The sequence below is a fragment of the Gorilla gorilla genome, chromosome 20 (assembly GCF_029281585.2).
Source record: "Gorilla gorilla gorilla isolate KB3781 chromosome 20, NHGRI_mGorGor1-v2.1_pri, whole genome shotgun sequence".
In the NCBI taxonomy this organism is placed as follows: domain Eukaryota; kingdom Metazoa; phylum Chordata; class Mammalia; order Primates; family Hominidae; genus Gorilla; species Gorilla gorilla.
In genome coordinates, this window is record NC_073244.2 from 43842331 (window position 1) to 43866331 (window position 24001).

The 24001-nt window shown below is 46.2% G+C and overlaps 2 protein-coding genes across 5 annotated transcripts in view; one reads left to right on the forward strand and one right to left on the reverse strand.

Moving 5' to 3' along the window:
- The window catches only part of TDRD12 (tudor domain containing 12), a 107479-nt gene extending 93104 nt beyond the window's left edge, over nucleotides 1-14375 (forward strand). For both annotated transcript variants that reach the window (XM_019014390.4, XM_055368892.2), the window contains 8 exons: nucleotides 275-447; nucleotides 2890-2958; nucleotides 5837-5946; nucleotides 10911-10974; nucleotides 11057-11170; nucleotides 11258-11411; nucleotides 11496-11562; nucleotides 11977-14375. In XM_019014390.4, coding sequence (XP_018869935.3) covers nucleotides 275-447; nucleotides 2890-2958; nucleotides 5837-5946; nucleotides 10911-10974; nucleotides 11057-11170; nucleotides 11258-11411; nucleotides 11496-11562; nucleotides 11977-12068 — 843 coding nt within the window. In that variant the 3' untranslated portion in view covers nucleotides 12069-14375. The remainder of the gene's footprint in view (nucleotides 1-274; nucleotides 448-2889; nucleotides 2959-5836; nucleotides 5947-10910; nucleotides 10975-11056; nucleotides 11171-11257; nucleotides 11412-11495; nucleotides 11563-11976) is intronic.
- A 931-nt stretch (nucleotides 14376-15306) lies between these two features.
- Nucleotides 15307-24001, reverse strand: part of SLC7A9 (solute carrier family 7 member 9) — a 40230-nt gene continuing 31535 nt past the window's right edge. For all 3 annotated transcript variants that reach the window (XM_055368896.2, XM_055368895.2, XM_055368897.2), the window contains 2 exons: nucleotides 17925-18099; nucleotides 15307-15473 (listed from right to left, as the gene is read on the reverse strand). In XM_055368896.2, the coding sequence (XP_055224871.1) occupies nucleotides 15409-15473; nucleotides 17925-18099 (240 nt within the window). In that variant the 3' untranslated portion in view covers nucleotides 15307-15408. The remainder of the gene's footprint in view (nucleotides 15474-17924; nucleotides 18100-24001) is intronic.

Consider the following 24001-nt stretch of genomic DNA (forward strand, 5'->3'; position numbering starts at 1 on the left):
GGTCTTGACTAGGGGTTTATCCCAGATTTGCTCTTGCCACCCCCCCACTACCTGCCCATTTTTCTGTGGCATGGGGCGAGGCCTGGATGATTTGGATGGAACCTCAGGTAGGAAGCAATCCAGATGCTGCCATGGAAAGCCCTGCACGTCGTGGCAAGCACCGAAGTGCAACCAACGTGGCAGGCTGAACCAGAGAGGCCCTGTGGGAATGTCTGTGCTTCAGTTAAAATTCAGAGTGATTACTGCTAATGTTCAATTTTTTCATTGATTCAAGGTGCACATTACAAACCTTTCCAATTTAAAAACCTCTGTCATTGATTATAATGTTCGAGCTGAAATTTTGTCCATGGGCATGGGCATTGATAATCCAGAACACACAGAACAACTGAAAAAATTACGCGAAGATGCTAAGATACCAGCTTGTGAAGAAAGCCTAAGCCAGACCCCGTAAGTGGATTTCTGTCTCCTTTTTGGAAGAGGTGTTTTTTTGGAAATACAACTCACAAGTGTTAAGGGCATGTTTTATGAAAGTAGAAGAGTTGGCTGGGCGCGCTGGCTCACGCCTGTAATCCCAGCACTTTGGGAGGCCAAGGTGGGCGGATCACGAGGTCAGGAGATCAAGACCATCCTGGCCAACATGGTGAAACCCCGTTTCTACTAAAAATACAAAAATTAGCTGGGTGTGGCGGCACGTGCCTGTAATCCCTGTTACTCGGGAGGCTGAGGCAGGAGAATCGCTTGAACCCGGGAGGCAGAGGTTGCAGCGAGCCAAGATCACACCACTGCACTCCAGCCTGGCGACAGAGTGAGACTACGTCTCAAAAAAGAAAAAAAAAAAAAAAGTAGAAGGATTTTTAATGAGTCTCCATGTACCCGTGACTCAGTTGTAATAATGACCAAGATTTTGGAAATCTAGTTTTATCTATACCCCAGCCCACACTTGCTTTTGTTGGAGTATTATAAAGCAGATCTCAAATATAGTATTTTACCTGTATCTCTTACAGAAAGGATTGTTGTTAACTTTTTCTTGACAAATAACGCACACAAAGAAAAGTGCGCATATCAGACGTGATGTGTTTCCTGAACATACCTGTGTAACCAGCCCAGATCAAGAAACAGAGCCTGGTCCAGAGCCTCCCCTCCCTCTAGGTACTCCCCCTCCCCAAGAGGAGCCATTCTCCTGATGTCGAAAAGCAGGGATGGTTTTCCCCAGTTTTGCACTTTGTTTGAATGGAATTAGACAGTATGCCTCCTCCCTATAGTGAGTTACAGAAGCTAGGCTCAAAGGAGGCATAAATTCTCTAAATTCTCACAGCTACATAATGTTCCTTTGTATGAATATACCATTATTTGTTTACCCAGTCTACTGTTGACTGGGGAAATTTCCAGTTTGGGGTACTTCAGGTAATGGCGCTTTAAACATTACCGTACATGTCTTTTACAAATATATATACACTTACAGATATATTTCTGACAGAATGGGATTACTGAGTCATAGTTAGAGTCACTACCCAATAGTGTTCCAAAGTGGCTGCACCAGCGTCTCCTCCCATGGAGGGTATTAGAGAGACTGTGACAGTCACTCCGAGGAGGGATCCTGGCAGCTCCAGAGGGGGAAGGATCTGTATCAAGAACTCCTTCCAGCCAGGAGGAAAACAGCAGGCACCTCTTAGGAAAGTGGGCAAAAGACCTGAACAGCCACTTCAGGATACCTAATTACCATATGAGAAGGTGCTGGAACTCCTGAGTCATTAGGGAGATGCAGATGAAAGCCCAGGGAGTAACACCACAGCATGCCCGGCCCACCAGAGAGGGGAATGAGAGAAGGAAGGAAAACACACACGAAGTGTGGGCAGGGATGAGAGCGGCAGGGCTTCCCAAAACTTGACCAGAGCACTGTTAGCACAGCTAAAAAGGCTCACAGCGATTCCTTCAATTGCATGTGTTTTATCGTGGCAAAATAAACATGACAACAGCTGCCATTTAAACTCTTTTTAAGTGTACAATTCAGTGGCATTTAGGACATTCTAAGTGTTGTGCAACCATCATCACTATCCATCTCCAGAACTTGCTCATCATCTGGACAGAAACTCCATACTCCTTAAATAATAATTCCAGAGTCCACCCCCCGCCCAGCCCCCTACTCTCCTTTGTCTGTACGAATCTGCCAATCCTGGGCACTTTAAGTGGAATCGTCCACTGTTTACCCTTTTGTGCCTGGCTCATCTCAGTGTAAGGTCCTCAAGGTCCACACGTGTTGCAGCCCGGGTCAGATTTCCTTCCCTTTGAAGCTCATCCTCCATGGCATGGATCACCACGTTTCGCTTCTCCATTCATCTTCCTGTGCACACCTGGGCTGCTGCCCCTCTTGACTGTGGTGAGTGTGCTTCTGTGTATACAGGTGTACAAATACCTGTTTGAGCCCCTGCCTTCACTTCTCTGGGGTTGCTACTCAGAAGTGGAGCTGCTGGGCCCTGTGGGAATCCTGTGTATGATTTTTGGGGAACCTCCATCCAGCTTCTGCAGCAGCTGCCCCATTGCCTGTTCCAGCAGCCATGCCCGAGGTGCAAACTCCAGGTCTCTTCAGGGCTCTTCCGGGCGTGCCTCTGTGCGCTTGTGCAATTCTAAATGGCCCGTACACACGACTGCTTTTGAACATCCTAATTCCCCAGTCTCTTGCTCTCTGCGTCTCCTCCGGCCCAGCCCACCCAGGCATCTTAGATCTGTAGGGCCTGGTAGCTTTAGAAGCAGGCCTCTGTCTCAAAAAAAAAAAAAAAAAAAAAAAGTGTTTTTACCCATGCACTCCAAGCTCTGTCCTCCACTGTCCCCAGACAGGCTCCACAGATGCACATGATTATTTGCAAATGAAGTCTGCTCTGCTTTCTCCAGGCCAAGGGTGACAGGAACCAGTCCTGCTCAAGACCAGGATCGTCCATCCGAGGAGCAGGAAGGGCAGGGGTGAGTAAGAACACCACAGAGCTTCCTCCCAGAATGCCAGGGACAGGGGGCCATGTGTGAGGGGGACGGTCCATGGGGACGCCTGGGAGGAGTCCCCATGGGCTGAGGGAAGGACTGGGCTGTGAGTTCCAGGAGCAGGGATGAAGGTACCCAGAGCGGAGCAGAACACAGAGACCCGGAGGTGCTGGGCCAGGTCTTGCGGGGCCTGTGGCCACTGCAAGGAATGCTCCACAGAGGCAGGAGCCATGAGGGGGTTTTGAGCAGAGGAGTGACTTGAACAGAAGATGGTTCGTGGCTGCTGTGTTGAGAACAGACTGAAGGGAGGGCTAGGGGACAAGACTGTGCCAGGAGCTTAGGACAGGAGGATGGAGGCTTGGACCAGGTGGCTTTGTAGAGGTTGAGAAGCTGCTGGTTTATCAGTGTGTTCTGCTAGAGCTGACGGGGCTCCAGGCAGCCTGCATCTGTGGCAAGAGCATAGCCCTCGTGGCAGGGCCTGGGAGCCCCAGAGGTGTGAGAGGAGGGGTCCGGAGGTGAGCCCTGGTGCCTCCACTGGGGAGCGTGGAGTAGGGTGGGGACGTTGTAGCCAGCAGGTGGAGGGAAGCCTGGAGAGGTGAGTAGGCGAGGGATGCGTGTCCCGGACAGGAGTGATGAGCTAGCCCAGGTGCAGCTGCAGACCCAGCGAGTGAGGACCGAGACGGACAGCTGGGCTAGTGACCTGCTGGACTGGTGGGCTGCTGGGCTAGTGACTTGCTGGTTTAGTGGCCTGCTGGACTCGTGACTTGCTGGTTTAGTGGCCTGCTGGGTTAGTGGTTGTTGGTGACCTTGAGAGATTCCTAAGTTCAGCTGAAAGGAGGATTTAAAATAATGTGGGCCAGGCTTGGTGGCTCATGATTATAATCCCAGCACTTTGGGAGGCTGAGGCAGGAGGATTGCTCGAGCTCAGGAGTTCGAGACCAGCCTGGGCAACATAGCAAGACCCTGTCTCTACTAAAAATACAAAAATTAGCTGGGTTTGGTGGTACACGCCTGTAGTTCTAGCTAGTTGGGACACTGAAGTGGGAAGATTGGTTGAGCCCAGGAGGTTTAGGCTGCAGTGAGCTGTGATTGTGCCACTGCATTCCAGCCTGGGTGACAGCAAGACCTTGTCTCAAAAAAAAAAAAAAATGACAAAGATAAACATAGTATGATCTAAAGTTTTTTAGTTTTTTACCTTAATAAAAATGGATACCTATAGGATTAGGATACAGGGTAGTTTCCCTCTACTTTCAAGAAAAAAAAAAATTTCCCATACTTTTAAGATACTTTTTTAGAAATGAAGATGTCATTAAAGTTTAGTAGATTTAACCAAAATGCGTTTGGTGGCTTATGGGAAGCACTGACTTTAGCCCCAGCCCTGTGTAAAGGCTCCCACAGCCCCTTTCCCACTGTAGCTTTGTGGTTAAGGGAGCTTAACATACCCGTGGTCACAAACACAGAGCATACAGCACTGCGAGGCACTGCGAGGTTTCACAGAGAGCCTGCTAGAAGAGACCCCATTTCAGACAGCTCCTGGAGAACGGGGGATCCTGACAGGTAGAAAGGGAATGGCGAGAATATTTCATGCTGTGACCCGCAGATCTGGAAGCCACAGGACTTGGTGGTTGGCAGATGTTAGGGAACGTGGGTCTGCAGGTCTGAGCCCTGGTGCCTGGGGAATGCTGGCGCGGTGGACAGTGACAAGTGGTTTCCAGGCACAGCCCACGGCAGAGGAGGAGAGGCTGAGGTGGGCTGTGGAGGTGCCAGTTTTTAAGGTTACTGAAAGTCTACGCCTAGGGCTCAGGAAAGCAGCTGGGGAAGGCTCTTGGTTTGCTGCTGTTTGAGGAGAGTCAAAGCTCAGTGAGTGTGAGGAGGAAGGAATCTACCTAGCAGAGGAGGATCTGTCGAAGGAGAAGAGGGTGGGCGACTGCACAGAGTCTGGGGAGGGGCGGTGGCTGGGGACGCTCGCTGCCTGAATCTGGAGAGTGCCACACTGCAGGCTTCTTCTGGGCCCATCAGAAGACAGGCACGGTCCCCTCCTTCTCACAGGTTTGTGTGTGTGGCTGTCAGAAGACAGCACACCCCTCCTCCTCGTGTGTGTGTGTTTGCTCATTTAGGCTTGAATTGTCTCTTCAAGGATGTACAAAAACCGAGTCACATTGTCACCCACGAGGAAGGGAGCTGGCTGGCTGGGGAGCAGGGGTGAGAGGAGCTTTTCAGTGTACAGCCAAATTTGACTTATTTTAAAATACTGAACCACATGAATGTGGTTACCTATTCAAAGAACCAAAAGAATACCACCATTTAAAAATTTTAAAATAAGTATTCTAGCTAGTTATTAAGTAGGATAAAATATGGGGCAGCACGTTGAATTTAGTACATTCCCATATGTTTAAATGTGTGTATGTGTCCATGTGTTTTAGATAGAAAGGCATAGAAGGCAATAATTTCTTTTTTATGCAAAGAATATTTCTAGAAGTGGGCCCAAACTGGTAACAGGGGTGGTCTTTGGGAAGATGGCCCCAGAGACTGGGTCAGGGGAAGCAGGAAACTGGCTTGTCACTTTCTGTCCTTTGGTCCTGTTTGAAGTGGGCAGCAGTGAGTATGGAAGGCAAACCATCTTGGTGAAGAGTGAAGGCCTGCCTGGTCCCTTGTCAGTCACGCACTGTGTGCTGGCCCATCATCCTCATCGGAAGGAACAGAGTTGATGGGCTGCCTGGGGCATCTTAAATGAGTCATAAGCTCTATGTGGGTCTGACTCCAGGGCCACAGGCACTTCACAGTCATTTATTGCCTGCCTTCCTCTTCCACTTGGGCAGTTCCTGTAGAGAGCCAGGTGTTAACCCCTGCCTCTCCCGTCTAGGACGCCTCCTCCAGCAGAAGATGCTGCTTGCCTGCAGAGCCCCCAGCCTGAGGACACGGGTGCAGAAGGAGGGGCTGAGTCCAAGACGAGCTCAGAAAACCAGAAGCCTGGTGGGTACTTGCTATTCAAAAGATGGTTAAGTTCAAATCGTTAATGTCTGGAAAATTGCTAATGTTTAGACTTTCTACTTTGAGACGAAATGTAGAGAAGATGACATAAACTGATACCACCTAACTGTTCTTATTTTTGACAGGTCAGCCCCCAATGTTTTGTTTTTGTAGTCTGAGGTCTAACATCCATCCAGTGATGTGCACAGATGTTAAGTGAACAGCTCAGCAGAGTGTGTGTGTGTGTGTGTGTGTGTGTGTGTGTGAACCACACCCATATCGAGCTGTTGAACATTTCCAGGACCCCAGCAGTCTCCTGTCCGGAACCCTCCTGACTGACCATTCTGATTTCTGACACCATGAGTTTTGCTGACTTGGAAGCATATAGAATACATTCTTTTATTTTAAATAGAGATGGAGTCTCACTGTGTTGCCCAGACTGATTTTGAACTCCTGGCCTCAAGTGATCCTTCTGCCTTGGCCTCTAAGAGTGTTGGGATTATAGGCGTGAGCCACTGTGCCCCGCTTATAGTATATGTTCTTGTGGCTTCCTTCAGTCAACATTATGTGTGTGAAATTAATCTGTATTATTGCAGGTGGAGGCATTTTTTTCTTAATCTTGGAAAGTATTTGCATATTGCATGGCTCTCTCCAGACTTTACATCTAGGCTCACTTTTATTGCACAGCGCCTCAGCAAAGAGGAGGAGCTGGCGTTAATAGAGTTGGCTGACCTTGGCCAGGCTAATTGCATGGACTTAGCAGACATTTCTGACGTGTATGAACTTGGCACTGAGTTAGGTGCCATAAAGAAAAAAGATAATTAGCTGGGCGTGGTGGGGGGGCACCTGTAATTCCAGCTACTCAAGAGGCTAAGGTGGGAGGATCAATTGAACCCGGGAGGCAGAGGTTGCAGTGAGCCAAGATCACCCCACTGCACTCCAGCCTGGACAACAGATTGAGACTATAAAAAACAAAAAACAAAAACAAAAACAAAACTGGTTGGGCATGGTGGCTCATGCCTATAATCCCAACACTTTGGGGGGCTGAGGCGGGCAAATCACTTGAGGTCAGGAGTTTGAGACCAGCCTGGCCAACATGTTGGAACCCCATCTCTACTAAAAACACAAAAATATTAGCCAGCTGTGGTGGCGCACGCCTGTAGTCCCTACTACTTGGGAGGCTGAGGCAATAGAATCTCTTGAACCCAGGAGGCAGAGGTTGCAGTGAGCCAAGATTGCACCACTGCACTCTTGCCTGGGCAACAGAACGAGACTCCGTCTCAAAATAAACAAACAAACAAACAAACAAATAATAGATAAACGGGGCTGGGTGCAGTGGCTCATGCCTGTAATCCCAGCACTTTGGGAGGCCAGGACGGGCAGATCATGAGATCAGGAGATTGAGACCATCGTGGCTAACATGGTGAAACCCTGTCTCTACTAAAAATACAAAAAATTAGCCAGGCGTGGTGGTGGGCACCTGTAGTCCCAGCTACTCGGGAGGCTGAGGCAGGAGAAGGGTGTGAACCCTGGAGGCGGAGCTTGCAGTGAGCCAAGATCGTGCCACTGCACTCCAGCCTGGGTGACAGAGCGAGACTCCATCTCAAAAAAAAAAAAAAAAAAAAAAAAAAAAGATAAATGGGACAAAACCCAAGCCCCTTGTGGAAGGAGAAGTCAGTGAGGGAGAAGGAAAGGAGAGGTGAGGAGACCATTTGCCATCACTGGAATTTATCTTCGTGTGGCCTTTTAATTTTGATATTCACTGTCTTTATGAAATGGAGTTAGATCATTGCTCCTTGTGTTGACAAATCTTAGAAATTGCCCAGACAACATAAATTGATAAACTCATCCCATGACTAGACAAAGTCTCCAACACTCCAGTGCTGGGAGCTCCAGCTTTCCACACTGCAGATGTTCTGCACCGCTGCTGTGGTCCCTCATTCCGCTTCCCAGGAGGGTGGGATAAGATCCTGGGAGGGTGGACCCTGCATGGCTCTGCTCCCTTTGATATGCATCCGAGACAGTGAAACCCACAGATAACACAGCTGAGGTGCTGAGAGCCCCAGAGGGTGGTTTGCTCCCTGACAGGTTCATTCCTCATTGAGGATGGAGAGTGTGGGGGGAGGAGCCGCAGAGGTGGCTCCTGTGACGAAGGCAGCCTTGCCCACTGCCTGTGTGATTCCCATGCATCTCTGGGTATGTTCTGGAAGTTGTTTCCTAAGGAAATTCTTCCAGCCATTTCCCCACACAGCTTTTTTTGGGGGGGTGGGAGGGGATTGTTGTGAAGGATGGGGGTCATCTGGAAGGATGGGTTTAGACGCATTTCATTGTTGCCATGGTCCAAACCCAGGTTCTTCATCACAGTCCCATGTGCTGCTCTTGCTGGCCGTGACTGTGGCTGGTGAGGTGAGAGGTGCAGGTGAGGAGAAAGGATCTTCCGGAGCCGAGTGGTACGTGGGGGACTGAATGTAGCTGTTAAAACGCACATACACCTTCTCTTCATAAAGTTTGCCCCTGGATTCGGCCACAGCAGGGGGCAGCTGGTTTCGCTGTGTGGGAACCACTGGAAAAGGGTTCTGAAGAGTTCTGGGAAAGACAGTTTGCAAGGCCAGCTGGTCAGAGGAACAGGGTCATTGGGACAACAGTTGTCATTAAGAGGATTTTCCCAGAGCAGTGTTTATTCCACGGTAGCAGACCGGGATCCAGTAGACTGCAGAGGGGGCTGAAGAGGGTCTGCACTGTCGCAGGCCCTGCTACCGGCCCATTTGCACTTTGCATAGAGCCTGGTGTGGGGCCCAAGGGGGACGTCAGGGCAGCCAGGTGGGTCCCCCAAACCATAGCCCTTGGAGGACATGCAGTTGTTTACTGAGCTCTACTGGGAAGCTCTGGCTATTAGATGTCCACTGCAGCCACCAGGCACTTGGCCACCTTCCTGGAAGAGCTGTTGTCTCAGCTGGAAGAGACTTCATCTCTGGGCTCCTGCTCAGGTTCAGGCAGGTGAAGGAAAATGTCATGCACTTTCTTCATGGTTCTTGCCTCGGCTTCCCGCAGGGTTTCTGGTATTTGGATAGTCAGTGTCTCCATGTGGCTAGAAAAGTATGATGCATCCATTGTGCTGCCACACGCTGGTGAGGGGCAAGGCCTGAGCTTCAGAGGCTCATCACAGTTAGGGCAGCATTCCTCCGCAGCATCTGCCAGCCCTGCTGCAGCTGGTCGGTCTCAGGTGGACCCTGTGCCCTCCTCTGCAGACGTGACACCCGCATGCCACTGTGCCAGGCAGGGCTTCTGGAGGACGCAGGTGTGGGGTTGTTTGTGTTGCATGTGGCCGGGCTCAGGGGCTGCTGCCTGCTCTTGCCCTCCTAGCTGTAGCTGTGCTCTGTGCAAGCAAACACGATCTCGGGACCCTAAACTCCCTCTGCCAAAGGGGAAGTTACACGCTGGACCTGGGTCTAAGCCTGTCTGCTTTTGTTCCCAAGCAGACAGCTGTCACTTCATAGCCCTGGGTCATAGCCCCGTGTCCTGTTTTGTCTCCTGTCACATGTCACTTTATCTTGTGTAAAGCTAGCTTTCCTGAGCTCGAGGGGATGCGTGATTGTCTTTGTCCTGCCCCGCCCCCCGCCGCCCTTTCTTCCTCCAGCTTGCTCTCCCTTTTAGACACAGATGTTTAGGAAGCTCCTTTGGAAAAGCAGAGGCCATGGCGCTCTTGTGATTTGTGTTTCCCGGGGCACATCCTCAACTTTGGATAAATCAACCTCGAGTCGGCTGAGACTCCCTCAGTCCCTTTTTGGTTGACGGCTCCGAGGAGGAACCTGGCCGCTTGCTCCCAGAAGCGGTGTCTTGTTCTTGTTCGCGTTCAGTGGCAGGACCGCCTCCTTCGCACCCTAGCTTCACGGCTCTATCTTTAGGATCAGTCCCAGCTCTGTGATCAGGCCAGGCCACCCCGGGTTTCCTCTGCTTTCCTCTTAGAAGGGCTTGGGGATTGTGCTCTCCAAGGTTCTTGACGTCACTGGGTCAGCACACTCTTTTCCTGAGGCCACTCGATGGCAGGCGGCATGTGACACCGAGGATGGTGCCTTCTTAGCAGGAGTCTGTTTGTTTTTTGCCATTGTTTTCTATACCATGAATAAACCACAGAGGGTGGATCTGTTTTCCATCTCAGGCTACTGTGATTCCAGCAGCTGTGAACATTCTTACTCCGGTGTTTGGATGGAAGCCTTGCCTGTTGGAGATTGAGAAGTTCACATTGCATTGTTTGAGAATATGTCATGTCCAGCACTGGCTCCTCGTGCGTGCTGGCTGCTGTCCTTAGGGCATCCTGGCAGGTCAAGACAGCTCCAGAGAAGCCTGCATGTTTGTATCCAAGGCCAGCCACTGCAATGAGGTTCTTTTTCAAATGAGTGACTTCACTTCCTGGTCATTGAATTTTAATACTTGTCAAAGGCTGTTTTTATTTTAAAATAAAATTTTAGGCCAGGCACAGTGGCTTAAGCCTGTAATCCCACCACTGGGAGGCCGAGGCAGGTAGATCACCTGAGGTCAGGAGTTCGAGACCAGCCTGACCAACATGGTGAAACTCCATTCCTACTAAAAGTACAATATTAGCCGAGTGTGGTGGTGCATGCTTGTAATCCCAGCTACTTGGTAGGCTGAGGCAGGAGAATCGCTTGAACTCGAAGGCGGAGGTTGCAGTGAGTCAAGATCATACCATTGCACTCCAGCCTGGGCAACAAGAATGAAACTCCATCTCAAAAATAAAATAAAAATTTTAAAATTTTGTTTACCTATGTGATGGTTTTAATTTTTTCTAACTGTTCTTTGCAGCTAGATACTAGGGTTACTCAATTTACACTTTTATGTGATTCCTCATCTAGAAGTTGCATAAGGTACAAAAAAGTATATATATGTGTGTACATGATGGAGTTACATATAAATAACCTGTAGGAAAATATGACCTTGATTTTGTGCAGAAACTTTATCTGGAAATACTGAAGGTGCCTTCATTAGCAGAACTGCACAGCTGCCTCTGAAAAGGTACGTCCACTCAGCATGGAGGAGTCAGCGTCCCTTACCCAGTAAATAAGATCAATGAACGCACAGGTCTTTCTTCTTCTAGCTTCCACCCACAAATAAAATGGTTCCAAAAAGAAGATGTCGTCATCTTAAAGATAAGAATAAGGAATGTAAAGGACTACAAGTGTCAGTATTTAAGGGATAGAGTCGTTTTCAGGTAGGTTTATGTATAGTCATATAAAGTAAAATAGAAATAATTTCTAGCATTTTAAAAGGCTGACTTTATTTCTTTTTATAAACCCAGTGCTTGGGTGGGAGACAAATTTTACCTGGCTGATCTGGAGCTGCGGGGCAACATAAGGAAAGATGACTGCAAATGTGTGATTAGAAACGATGAACCTGTAATCACTCTGGCCAAAGAGAGAAGGGAGGCATGGTGTCACCTACTCAGACAGAGGGTGAGTTGGGATGCACTCAGTGGGTGGTCTTTACCCTGCGTGTGTCATATTCACGCACTCACTGTCAGCTGTTCTCTTGAACAGAACCCCAACGTGGCTTTTGATTTTGATCACTGGGAAGACTGTGAAGAGGACAGCCACTTCCCCAAGGGTAAGGCATGGAGCGCCCACTCTCCGAGGGGTTGTAGGTTCTGAGGGCAGTGAGGGACACCATCACCCACTTAAGAATTCAGCCTTGGTGGAAGTGGACTGTTCATGTCAAGCCCTGAGAAATCAGTTTTCTCTTTGTTGATCTTGGTGCTAAATGTTCTGGTTTGAGTACTTTTCAACCCTTGGTGATAAACACACCTTTTAATAACACACTACAGATATTCTTCCTAGAAGAATAAATTATCTGTAAGCAGACCAATTTGACCTGCTCATTTCTTTCCTAAAATAATGAAAATATAAGATACATAGAGCTGGAACCCAAGGCATTTTTTTCTGCATTGACCCAAATAATGGGGGGAAATAAAGATTTGCTGATTAGTCTACACTTATTTGTTATAATATCTTACTCCTTTAGTAGTGAATTCTAAAAACCTGCCGTACACAGTGACAGAGGTGGTTGAAGACAGTAGCAGCACTTCAGAGGATGACGACAGTGAGAGTGAATGACGTCCTCAAGAGCGGCTGGAAGATGTTGAAAAAAATGGATATTGCCATGTGACCGACAGTTAAGAAAACAGTCATAACCAAATCTTTTTCTTTTCTTTTCTTTTTTTTTTTTTTTTGAGACAGAGTCTTGCTCTGTCGGCCAGGCTGGAGTGCAGTGGCATAATCTTGGCTCACTGCAACCTCCGCCTCACAGGCTCAAGCAATTCTCCTGCCTCAGCCTCCCGAGTAGCTGGGATTACAGGCGTGTGCCACCATGCCTGACTAATTTTTGTATTTTTAGTAGAGACAGGGTTTCACCATGTTGGACAGGCTGGTCTCGAACTCCTGACCTCAGGTAATCCTCCCACCTCAGCCTCCCAAAGTGCTGGGATTACAGGTGTGAGCCACCACACCCGGCCAACCAAATCTTTCTTTACCTCAAGGATAAATGATTACTGTCACCTTGTGGTGCTGGACTTGATAACGGTGAGAAATTCTTCATTGACTTAAAAATAGGCTGATGATAAGACCATCAAAGGAGGGTGGACACAGAGAAACGGCAGGTGTGGTCTGATTCCGCCGGCTTGTCTGTCCTGTCTGGCACCTCTCGCCGCTCACCCTGGCAGAGCAGACATGCATCTGGGTGATGAAATGCACTGTCTGGAGTCAGTCCATTCATTTTTTTTCACCTAGACCTTTGATACATTGCTACAAACCTGATCTTACACATATAAATTGAGGTTTCTAATGTACACACTTAGACTCAGCAACTGTTGAACCAGCCCTTTCAACCATGAGATGGTGGGATTTAACATAACCATCTATGTGAATTGATAGTGTTAGCATTCTTGGATAGTGATAGCTCCTCAGAGTAAGTTGACTTCTGATGAAGAGATAGTCCAGGGATAGAAACTGGATTGCTCAATAAGACCCAGGCCTTTCCGGGGTGAAGCTGCTGGTTCTAAACAATCCCTTGGACCTGCAGAGTCCTGAGCAAATGGCACAAAGGTTGCTTTTTAGTGGAAATTCACAAGGGCCTGTGGGGTGCCTGGAGGTGATCTTTGAATGCCTGCATGTCGTGAGCCCTGCAGACATTCGCCACCCCATCCGCATTGTGGCTGCAGCACTGGGGGGGTCACCAGGCTTAGGGGAGGAGTGTATGTAGTCATGGCCACACCCAGAGGCTGGCTTTTGTGCTTTGGGTTTCTTTGTTGACTGAAAAAGCGAGAAAGGTGAGCTATTGGGAAATTAAAAGTCCTGTGCACTCAGTGTCTTGTTTATCAGCTTTGCCTCGGAATGGAAAAGAATTTGGATAGAACATGAGTGTTGTGTGACGGCCCCAAGATCTTTATTATTTTTTTGTATCAGAAAGTGCCGATGCCCAGGCTTATGTATGTCCCAGCAGAAGCCACTGCTTGAACTAGAGGTGAACTTTGTCATCAAGCTGTCCTGTGAGCAGATCTGGATCACACTCTGGCTCAGTTTTCTCATCTGTAAAATGAGACATCCCCTCATTGTGTGGCCTGGCCTTGTCTCAGGGAGCGCCCGCCGAGTGCTTCTGGGTTGGGCAGTTTTTCTGCCCAGTGGCTCTGTGATGGGGGCTCAGAGCCCTGGCCTCCCCTGGGAGGACACGCTGTGCAGCCAGGACAGCTGCCGGGAGTGTGCCCAGGTCACTGCTATGACCTTCGCAGGGTGACTGGCAGGTATCAAATCGGCCCATGAAGGAAGATGGTGATTTTCCTTTTTCGTAGCTAAATTGGGCAGGCTCTTGGGAAGTAGAAAGTTCTGGTGTTTTTGCTGGCGAAGGTTTTGACTGTGGAGCTCTTCTAACACCCATATCAGTGTCCGTTTCTCTGCATGTGGCTGCTGCCCTGTTGGTGGAGCTCTGGGGGCAGAGACCAGGCCGCCGTCCAGTGGCTCCCCGTGCACACCAGCTGCCTGCTGTTTACACCCAGGTGCGCCGAGTCTCTTTCATACAGCATAGCAAATGATAATAGCTAGTGACAATGTGTTTCCTGTGCATGCATGAAAATGCAGGGAGGACAACTGCAGGCTTAGATCTATTTCTTTTTTCAGACATTCAAATGTTCTAATATCTGAATCTAACATTTTGTAGGATATAGGATGCTGATTATGTGAACAATTAGTCATTGGTTTTCTGTACTGCTATGATTTCAAGTTATGTCTGATTTCAAGTTTTGGGCAAATATCTAAAATGCAAGGTGAAAGTGCCTTTGTCTCTATGCTTCTAAAATCGCTCATGCTTAGTTGTGGTATGGATGTCTTCCGCAGTGTATCATCAATAAAATTTCACTGTTTTCACAGAAATGTTGCTTTTTACATTTTTTTAAACAGTACTTTCCCTGAATGCCAAACAAACACAGAATAAAACTTTACTCACCACACTTTCTGGTTTGACTAAAACGCCCGTGAAGGCTGCTAGGGAGCCAGCGATGCTGACTGGCAACGCAGGCGACCCTCGTGATGAGCACACCAGCTGTGGAGGGTTCTGGATGGAGGCTCAGCTCTTGCCATTCATCCTGGCAGATAGATGATACATGCCACGCACATCACAGGTTCAGCACAGGGCGCCAGTACTTTTAGGGTAGGGGAGAGTGGATGAGAAACATTTGTACTTTAATATTTTTGTATATTTATTTACTTTTTGAGTTGGGGTCTCTGTCATCCAGGCTGGAGTGCAGTGGCATGATGATGGCTCACTACACCCTGGACTCCAGGCTCAGGTGATCCTCCCACCTCAGCCTCTTGAGTAGCTGGGGCTACAGGTGTGCAACACCATGCCTGGCTAATTTTTTTATGTTTTTTATAGAGACATGATTTTGCCATGTTGCCCAGGCTGGTCTTGAACTCCTGGACTCAAGTGATCTATCCGCCTTGGCCTCCCAAAGTGCTGAGATTATAGGCGTGAGCCACCACACCTGGCCAGTAATTTACGGTTTTTTTAAAATCTATAGCAATCAATCAATCAAAGCAAAAATGTCATCCATTTTATATAAGAGAGAGACCTTATTGACATTGAGTTTAAAGAACACCTTTCATTTAAGTGTGATGTGCTCCTTGTTAAATAGCTGCCACTGTAATGGAGGCTTTTATTCAGCCCTTCCCTAAGCATCTGCCTTTTGTTTGTTAGGTGACATCTCACCTGACAACAACTTTAGCAAACACTTGCCACTTCCCCTTTCTAGAACCCCCACTCAGAGAACTAAGAATATCTAAAAATAACAATATTTTAAACATCTGAGTGAGTATATTTTATTCATAAGAAAAAAAGGAAGAAATAACCACAAATATTGCTTAAGAAAATAAATTCAGCTGACTTGGCTACAAGAGGCGGAGCTTGTTACTCAGGGTCTTCCTCCGGTGGGACCACTTCCATTAGCATCTGAAGGTGCATGGTAATCGGCTCTGAAATAAGAGTCAAAAATGAGTACAGTTAGTTAGACTGAAATTCGAAAGTTTCACTGGAGTTGTGGGTGAGGGTGACATTGTTCTCAGTCTTTGGTGATGCGTCACCTAGACCCTGTGCTCAGGGGATGGCCAGCTTTCCTGCCTTCTGGTTGGATTTCACACTTTCCTGGCTTCTGTCTTCTCCTAGAATTGCAGGAATAGAAATAAAAACCTCCTAGGAGTGTCGGGAGGGACGACTGCACTTTCCAGTTCAGATGAGCTGAACAGGAGAAACAGGCAGGCTTTTAATCACATTCACTTAATAAATCTTAACTGGCTGTTACAGGCTGCCGCAGCCAGAGTTAAATTGCACACAGCCCAAGTCCTGTCCTCAAGGAGCTCCTGGAAGAGGATGCCCAGGAAGTCTTAAAGGCTTTTAGAAATGGGGTTTCCTAGGCAGGCGGATCACGAGGTCAGGAGATCGAGAATATCCTGGCTAACACAGTGAAACCCCGTCTCTACTAAAAATACAAAAAAAAAAAAAAAGAAATAGGGTTTCCTGCAGTTGAATCTGTTGTAAAGGATAAAACATTGTGAATGTAATATAGACTTTTTGTTTTTGTGTTTTTTGAGATGGACTCTCGTTCTGTTGCCCAGGCTGGAGTGCAGTGGGGGGATCTTGGCTTACTGCAAGCTCCGCCTCCCGAGTTCACGCCATTCTTCTGCCTCAGCCTCCTGAGTAGCTGGGACTACAGGCGCCCGCCACCACGCCCGGCTAATTTTTTTTTGTATTTTTAGTGGAGACGGGGTTTCACCGTGTTAGCCACGATGGTCTTGATCACCTGACCTCGTGATCTGCCCCCTCAGCCTCCCAAAGTGCTGGGATTACAGACATGAGCCACCGTGCCTGGCCCAATATAGACTTTTTTTAAGGTGTAATTCCGTCTCTTTTGATGTACTTTGACACAAGTGCTTTCTTTTCAGAAGCAAAAGTGGCTACTAACATAGCTAAACTTTTAAACAACAACTGTCCTAAAACTGATGAGGGTCAGGACTGCTGAAAGAGTGAGCCCTGTGCCCTTGGCATTAAAAGGCTTGGGCCCCAGCCCAGTTCCCCAGGCCAAGGCCATGACTTTTTGTTTGTCTTTGCAATGCTGCTAGGCCTCTTAGATGATGTGTGCATATCAGACAAAGGAGAATGGTGTTTCAGGATGAGACGCATGATGGTGGGAATATGCCTAACGCTACTGAACTTTACACTGAGAAGTGGCTGAGATAGAAACGTTTATGTTGTGTGTCTTTCGCAATTAAAAAGAAGATGGGGCTGGGCGCAGTGGCTCATGCCTGTAATCCCTACATTTTGGGAGGCTGATGCAGGTGGATCACCTGAGGTCAGGAGTTCAAGACCAGCCTGGCCAACATGATGAAACCCCGACTCTACTACAAATACAAAACAACAACAAGAAAATTAGCCGGGCGTGGTGGCAGGCGCCTGTAATCCCAACTACTCAGGAGGCTGAGGCAGGAAAATCGCTTGAACGTGGGAGGCAGAGGTTGCAGTGAGCCGAGATCGTGCCAGTGCATTCCAGCCTGGACAACAAGAGCAAAACTCCATCTCAAAACAAAGAAAATGGGCCGGGCGCAGTGGCTGACATCTGTAATCCCAGCACTTTGGGAGGCCGAGGTGGGTGGATCACCTGAGGTCAGGAGTTTGAGACCAGCCTGGCCAACATGGTGAAACCTCATCTGTACTAAAAATACAAAAATTAGCCGGGCGTGGTGGTGCACACCTGTAATCCCAGCTACTCGGAAGGCTGAGGCAGGAGAATCGCTTGAACCGGGAGGTGGAGGTTGCACAGTGAGCTGAGATCACGCCACTGTACTCCAGCCTGGGCAACAGAGTGAGACTGTGCCTCAAAAAAAAAAAAAAAAAGAAAGAAAAAGAAAAACGGCCAGGTACGGTGGCTTACGCCAGTAGTCCCAGCACTTTGGAGAGCCAAGGTGGAAGGATCGTTTGAGTCCAGGAGTTCAAGACCAGTCTGGGCCACCTAGCAAGACTCCTTCTCTACAAAAAATAAAAAAAATAGCCAGGTGTAGTGTGTGCCTGTGGTCCCAGCTACTTGGGAGGCCCAGGTGGGAGGATGGCTTGAGCCCGGGAGTTCAAGACTGCAGTGAGCTATGACCATGCCACTGCACTTTAGCCTGGGCAACAGAGCAAGACTGTGTCTCCAAAAAGAAAAGAAAATGGTGCTTTCCCTTCCTACTTATTACAGTAATTGACAGGAACAAAACCACCAAGGGTGGACCCAGAGGTGTACAGTGAGGGCGTGGGCATGTGTCCTCCTGGGACGAGGGAGATCTGCCAGCAGGGTGAGACACTGTGACAGAGGTCTTGGAGTCAGGACAGGTGAGGACACCGTGCCTGCCTGCACCTCACAGAAGCCAAGTGGCCCTTCTGTTGGTACTTACTTGAGATTTTCTGAGCCCATCCAAACTTGTAGTGGACAAACAGGAAGTAAAATAAAAGGCCGCTTAATATAAACAGCACACAGTAGAGGTACTCCCATGCGGGCTTGCTGATGATTGGAGCCAGAACCAAAAACACAGAGATGAGTGTCACCAAGACGGGAATGACTATGGGCACCTGGAGGCGAAAAACAGGTCATGGGTACCCATTTTGTTTTTGAAATTTTTCATTATAAAAAACCGATTTTTATAAAAAGAGTATGAACTCCATGTACCCCCTCCTCCAATTTCAATAATTTTAATGTAATTTTGCCAATCTTACTTCATCTATACCTTTTAAAAATTTTCTTTATTTTTTAAAAAGTTTTTTGGCCAGGCATGGGTGCTCACACCTGTAATCCCAGCACTTAGGGAGGCCGAGGCCGGTGGGTCCCTTGAGGTCAGGAGTTCAAGACCAGCCTGGCCAACATGGTGAAACACCATCTCTACCAAAAACACAAAAGTTAGCTGGGCATGGTGGCAGGTGCCTGTAATCCCAGCTCCTCAGGAGCTGAGGCAGGAGAATCGCTTGAACCCAGGAGGCAGAGGTTGCAGTGAGCCGAGATCGCGCCATTGCACTCTAGCCTGGGCCATGGGAGGGAAACTCCATCTCAAAAAAGAAAAAAAAATAGATAAAGTGTTTAATGTTTTAGCATCCACTGATGATCGTTGCCTTCATTGTTTCATCAGGGTTTGCAAAATGGTGATTTTTCTAATTCGTCATTTCTTCCTCAATTATCTGAAATGCTATATGAAGTACTTCAACTTTCTGGTTATTCTGAATTGCAGTTCATACAGGAAAGGCAGGATTAGTGCTGTATTCTGTGTGTTTCCAGAATGACAAGTTGGGCCCCTGAGACCTCCAAAGGCAACTCCAACCTGTGGGTTTTTCTATACATGGTGAGTTTCAACCCATTGTAGTCACTGTTCACGTTGTTCAGAAGGTCCTGTGCGGGGCGGCAGGAACCCTTCACACTGTCCTGGGCCCTGGGAATGGGACGCCAGTGCTCTTCAAAAGCCTCTTTGTTTTCTGGGTGACAAGAAGTGCCATACCTGGGTTTTCATTTATCTCTCCAGAGCCAGACCTGGGTTTTCATCCATTTCTCCAGAGAGCTTTGTTTCCTTTTAGCAGGAAATGGCATTTAAAGACCCTAACCTGGAGGCTGGCTGCAGTGGCTCGCTCCTGTAATCCCAACACTTTGAGAGGCTGAGGCAGGCAGATCACTTGAGTCTAGGAGTTCGAGACCAGCCTGGCCAACATGGTGAAACCCCGTCTCTACTAAAAATAAAAAATTAGCCGGGCGTGGTGGCAGATGCCTGTAATCCCAGCAACTTGGGAAGCCGAAGCAGGAGAGTCGCTTGAACCCGGGAGGCGGAGGCTGCAGTGAGCCAAGAATGTGCCACTGCACTCCAGCCCAGGAGACAGAGTGAGACTCTAAAAATAAATAAAGACCATAACCTGGGTGATTGGAGTACTCATTATCCTTTTACAAGGACAGAGATTAACTTTGGTATTCTCTTATTAGGAACAAAGTTAAGTTTGCTGGGATTGTTTTGTTTTCATTTTTAAGTGTCATTGCATTTTTCCTTCGACTGTGTTTTTTTGTTTGTTTTGTTTCCCAAGACAGAGTCTCGCTCTGTCGCTCAGGCTGGAGTGCAGTGGCTGATCTTGGCTCACTGCAACCTCTGCCTCTTGGGTTCAAACAGTTCTCCTGCCTCAGCCTCCCAAGTAGCTGGGATTACAGGCGTGTGCCAACATGCCCAGCTAATTTTTTATTTTTAGTAGAGACAGGGTTTCACCACGTTGGCCAGGCTGGTCTCGAACTCCTGACCTCAAATGATCTGCCCGCCTTGGCCTCCCAGAGCGCTGGGATTACAGGCATGAGCCAATCACACCCAGCCCCTGAATTAAACTTTTAATTAATGGATTTTCGGTCTTCAGCTACCTTTGCATAGGCTGGACCTAGTCATGATATATTATCTTTTTAGTGTAACTGGGTTCTGTTAACATTTTATTTTAGACTTTTTATATCGTTATTCCTAAGTGAGATTGGTGAGTACATTTCCCTTTTTTGTGTGAAGTTACCTTTGTAAGGTTTGGTGTCAGTGTTACAGTCTAAAAATAATTTGAAAAATCAATAAAATCAATAGCTAACCTTAAAAAGGAGAAAGCACAAACACAAATAAAAAATAAAAATGGGCAATTAATCTTTACAACATAAGTTATGTTCTAAAGATTAATACAAATCATAAGACTATTTTGTACAACTCTATACAGATAAATTTGAACACATGGAAGAAATGAACAGTTTTCTAGGAAAATGTAATTTACTAAAACTGATCTTAGTTGCATTAGAATCACAGGGAAATTCTAAAAATCAGACAATTCCAGTATTGCTTAATTTATTCCAGAGCATTGAAAAAGGAGGAAAACTTTCAAAAAGCCTGATTATTATTCACTCATTCATTCATTTCTGTTTTTTCTAACACCTTAAGTTTTTTTCTGCTTATTAGTTCCTTCTGTTTTCTTTTGGTTTTCTGTTGTTCTTTATCTTGCTTTTGGAGTTGTCTATTTGTTTTCATTTTTATTGATATATTTAATGTAATGGAGCTTCCTCAAAGCACTATTTAAGCTGTGTTCATAGATTATATGTCCTGTCATCATTACTGCTATTTCTAGGAATTTATGTACTCTGTGTGTGTGTGTGTGTGTGTGTGTGTGTGTGACCGAGTCTCACTTTGTCACCCAGGCTGGAGTGCAGTGGCACAATCTCGGCTCACTGCAACCTCTGCCTCCCAGGTTCAAGTGATTCTCAGCCTCAGCCTCCCGAGTAGCTGGGACTACAGGTGCCCGCCACCACGCCCGGCTAATTTTTTGTATTTTTAGTAGAGACAGGGTTTCACCATGTTGGCTAGGATGGTCTCAATCTCCTGACCTCGTGATCTGCCCGCCTCAGCCTCCCAAAGTGCTGGGATTACAGGTGTGAGCCACCACGCCTGGCCTAATTTTTGTATTTTTAGTAGAGATGGGGTTTCACCATGTTTGCCAGACTGGTCTTGAACTCCTGACCTCAAGTGACACAACCGCCTTGGCCTCCCAAAATGCTGGGATTACAGGTGTGAGCCACTGTGCCCGGCCAGAATTTATGTACTTTTATCTTCTATTTCTATTAATATTTCCTCTTGGACCCAAAAGTTTAACTTTTTTCTTTTATCAATTTCCTGTTTTGTTTCATTAAAGAGAGAGAATGTTATTTGCTTTTTGGTTGTTTTGATTTCTGGGGTTTTCTTTTTGAAATATGAAGGTTTTCTTCATGGCATTAAAAGCTGTCAGTTTTCAGACAGGTCCCATTTGCAACTGAAAAAGGTATACTCGCTGTTGTTGGGGTTCAGGGCTTGATAAAAACCTCTAAGATCTATCTTGCTATATTTTAGATCCCCAGTCACTTTTACCAGTGCTGCGTCCAGATCTGTCTTGGCCTGAAGGAGGTGTTTTCCAGTCACCTGTTATTAACGTGTTTCTCCCTCCGTGGATTTCCTGCAGTTTCTGCTTCGTAAAGATGGTTGCCATATGGTTTGGTGAATAGGTTTTCAAAACTTACCTCTTCATTGTGGATTTTAGCCTTTAGCATGGCCTGTCTTTGTCTTAAATAATGCTTTGGGCCTGAGCACTTGTCTGATAAGATCACAGCCCCTGTTTTTCTGTATATTCATTTGCTTGATATTTCTCTGCCTGTTCTTTTAATTTTTCACAGCTTTGAAGATCCGCCTGAAAAATCTTTTACTTTCAATGGCTGATGTAAGTCCAATTTAAATGGAGTAAGCCCGTTTATTCATATAATGATAAGTCTGGTCTCCATTCTCTCGTGTTGTTTTATCTTTCTATATACAAGCATCCTCTACTCACTGTCAGTCTTGCGTCCTCGAAGAGTGATGTTCTATGGAAGAACCCCCCAGGCCTGTGTCTCTTCTTTTAAATTCACCATAGGAAACCTCAAATTTCCTGCCAGGTGCTGTGGCTCACACCTGTAATCCCAGTACTTTGGGAGGCCAAGGCAGGAGGATAACTTGAGCCCAGGAGTTCAAGACCAGTCTGGCCCACATGGCGAAACCCCATGTCTACAAAAAATACAAAAATTAGCCAGGTGTGGTGGCGTGCACCTGTGGTCCCAGCTATTTGGGAGGCTGAGGTGGGAGGATCGCTTGAGCCTAGGAGGCACGGTTGCAGTGAGTTGTAATCACACCACTGCACTCCAGCCTGGGTGACAGAGGAGACTCCATCTCAAAAAAAAAAAAAAAAAAGAAACCTCAAATTCCCAACCAAAACACAGTAAATGTGCATATAAATAACATGTTACCCAACACAGATTACATTAGATGGTAAACTGCGTTTAAAATAATTTTTGGTGACCAAGCAGTTAACATGGTTGTTGACCAATGACTGCCTTTAATGCAATAACATGGTCTCGCAAGACGTGAGACGCTTACACCTCACACTGTCAGTACGCCTACACGTGGCTTTCAGTACGCCTACATGTGGCTTTCAGTACGCCTACACGTGGCTTTCAGTACGCCTACACGTGGCTTTCAGTACACCTACATGTGATTTTGATGTGTGTTGAATTTGGAACGTAACTTGAAACTTTTATCACACATTTTGTCAAAAGTTTATACTACATTTTGGGGATTCAAATACTGATTTTTCCATATAAATATCAGCTGGAAATGAAAGCATTTAGAGATGCGTGGATTCTATAGCTTAGGGTGTTAAAAGCTAATAAGCAAAAAATAGCAATGACAAAAAATCCTAATAAGCAGTCTACACAAAAACATCAACCAGGAAGGTATTCTGAGGGGTCCTCCTACACAAGGCTTTATAGGTAGGGTCTTTTACAGTATGGTCTGTTTTGTTTCCCTCCTTTGTTTAAATGTTAAATTTTAATTATTTCATGTATTCTAAGCACACTTCCTCTTTTTTAATGTGTCTTTTGGTAGGTATGAAGGATGTGTTTTTGTTCTGAGAATTACTGTAACTATTATAGCTAATATATTATAACTAATATATTTTAAAGGGGACTAAGGGTGTTATTATATAAGGATATATTCTGTATAATATATGTGTATATAAGAATATATTATATCTAATAGGCACAATCTATACATATATAATAGGCATAATATACATATATTTAATGCTATATATTATGTATTTGTTGTATGTTATATATTATGTATATATACATATCATGTGTATATAAAAACGTATATTATACATATACCTATAATATATACTTATATATAACATATACATATATATCTTATATCCTTATATAATACCCTTAGTCCCCTTTTAAAGATATTATACATATATGTATATATGTACTTATATATGTATTTGTATGTATAACAGACATGTAATTATACACATATACATGTATACATATATGCACATATATACATATACAAATATATACATATATATCTATTATACACATGTATTACATATATTATACATTATACGCATATATATTGTACACATATATGTATATATTATGTATAATACCCTTAGTCCCCTTTTAAAGATATGAATTATATTATTAACTGAGCATATAATACCCTTAGTTTCTTCTTTTTTTAGACATTGTGTATAATAAGCAATAACGAAGTTAGCTAGGTGTTCTCTTCCTCCCAGCATCTAATTTAAAGTGGCTTCCTTATTGGCAGCTTGTCTGGCATACTTTCCTCAGTTGGCATATACTTTTCCATGTGCTTTCTCTCGTCCATGTTTTTGTATGATATTGCCAGTGCATAATAGTGGCATACACTTCTGTCCCCTTTATCTCTCATCATTAATCTTAGTTCTATAATTTGATATATTCACCTTTGCCAGTGACTTTTTGGTTTCTGAAGCTCATTCTCTGCGTGATTCCTCAAGGTCTCATGTAATTGGCGGGGCACGGTGGCTCACAACTGTAATCCCAGCACTTTGGAAGGCTGAGGTGGGTGGATCACAAAGTCAGGAGTTCGAGACCAGCCTGACC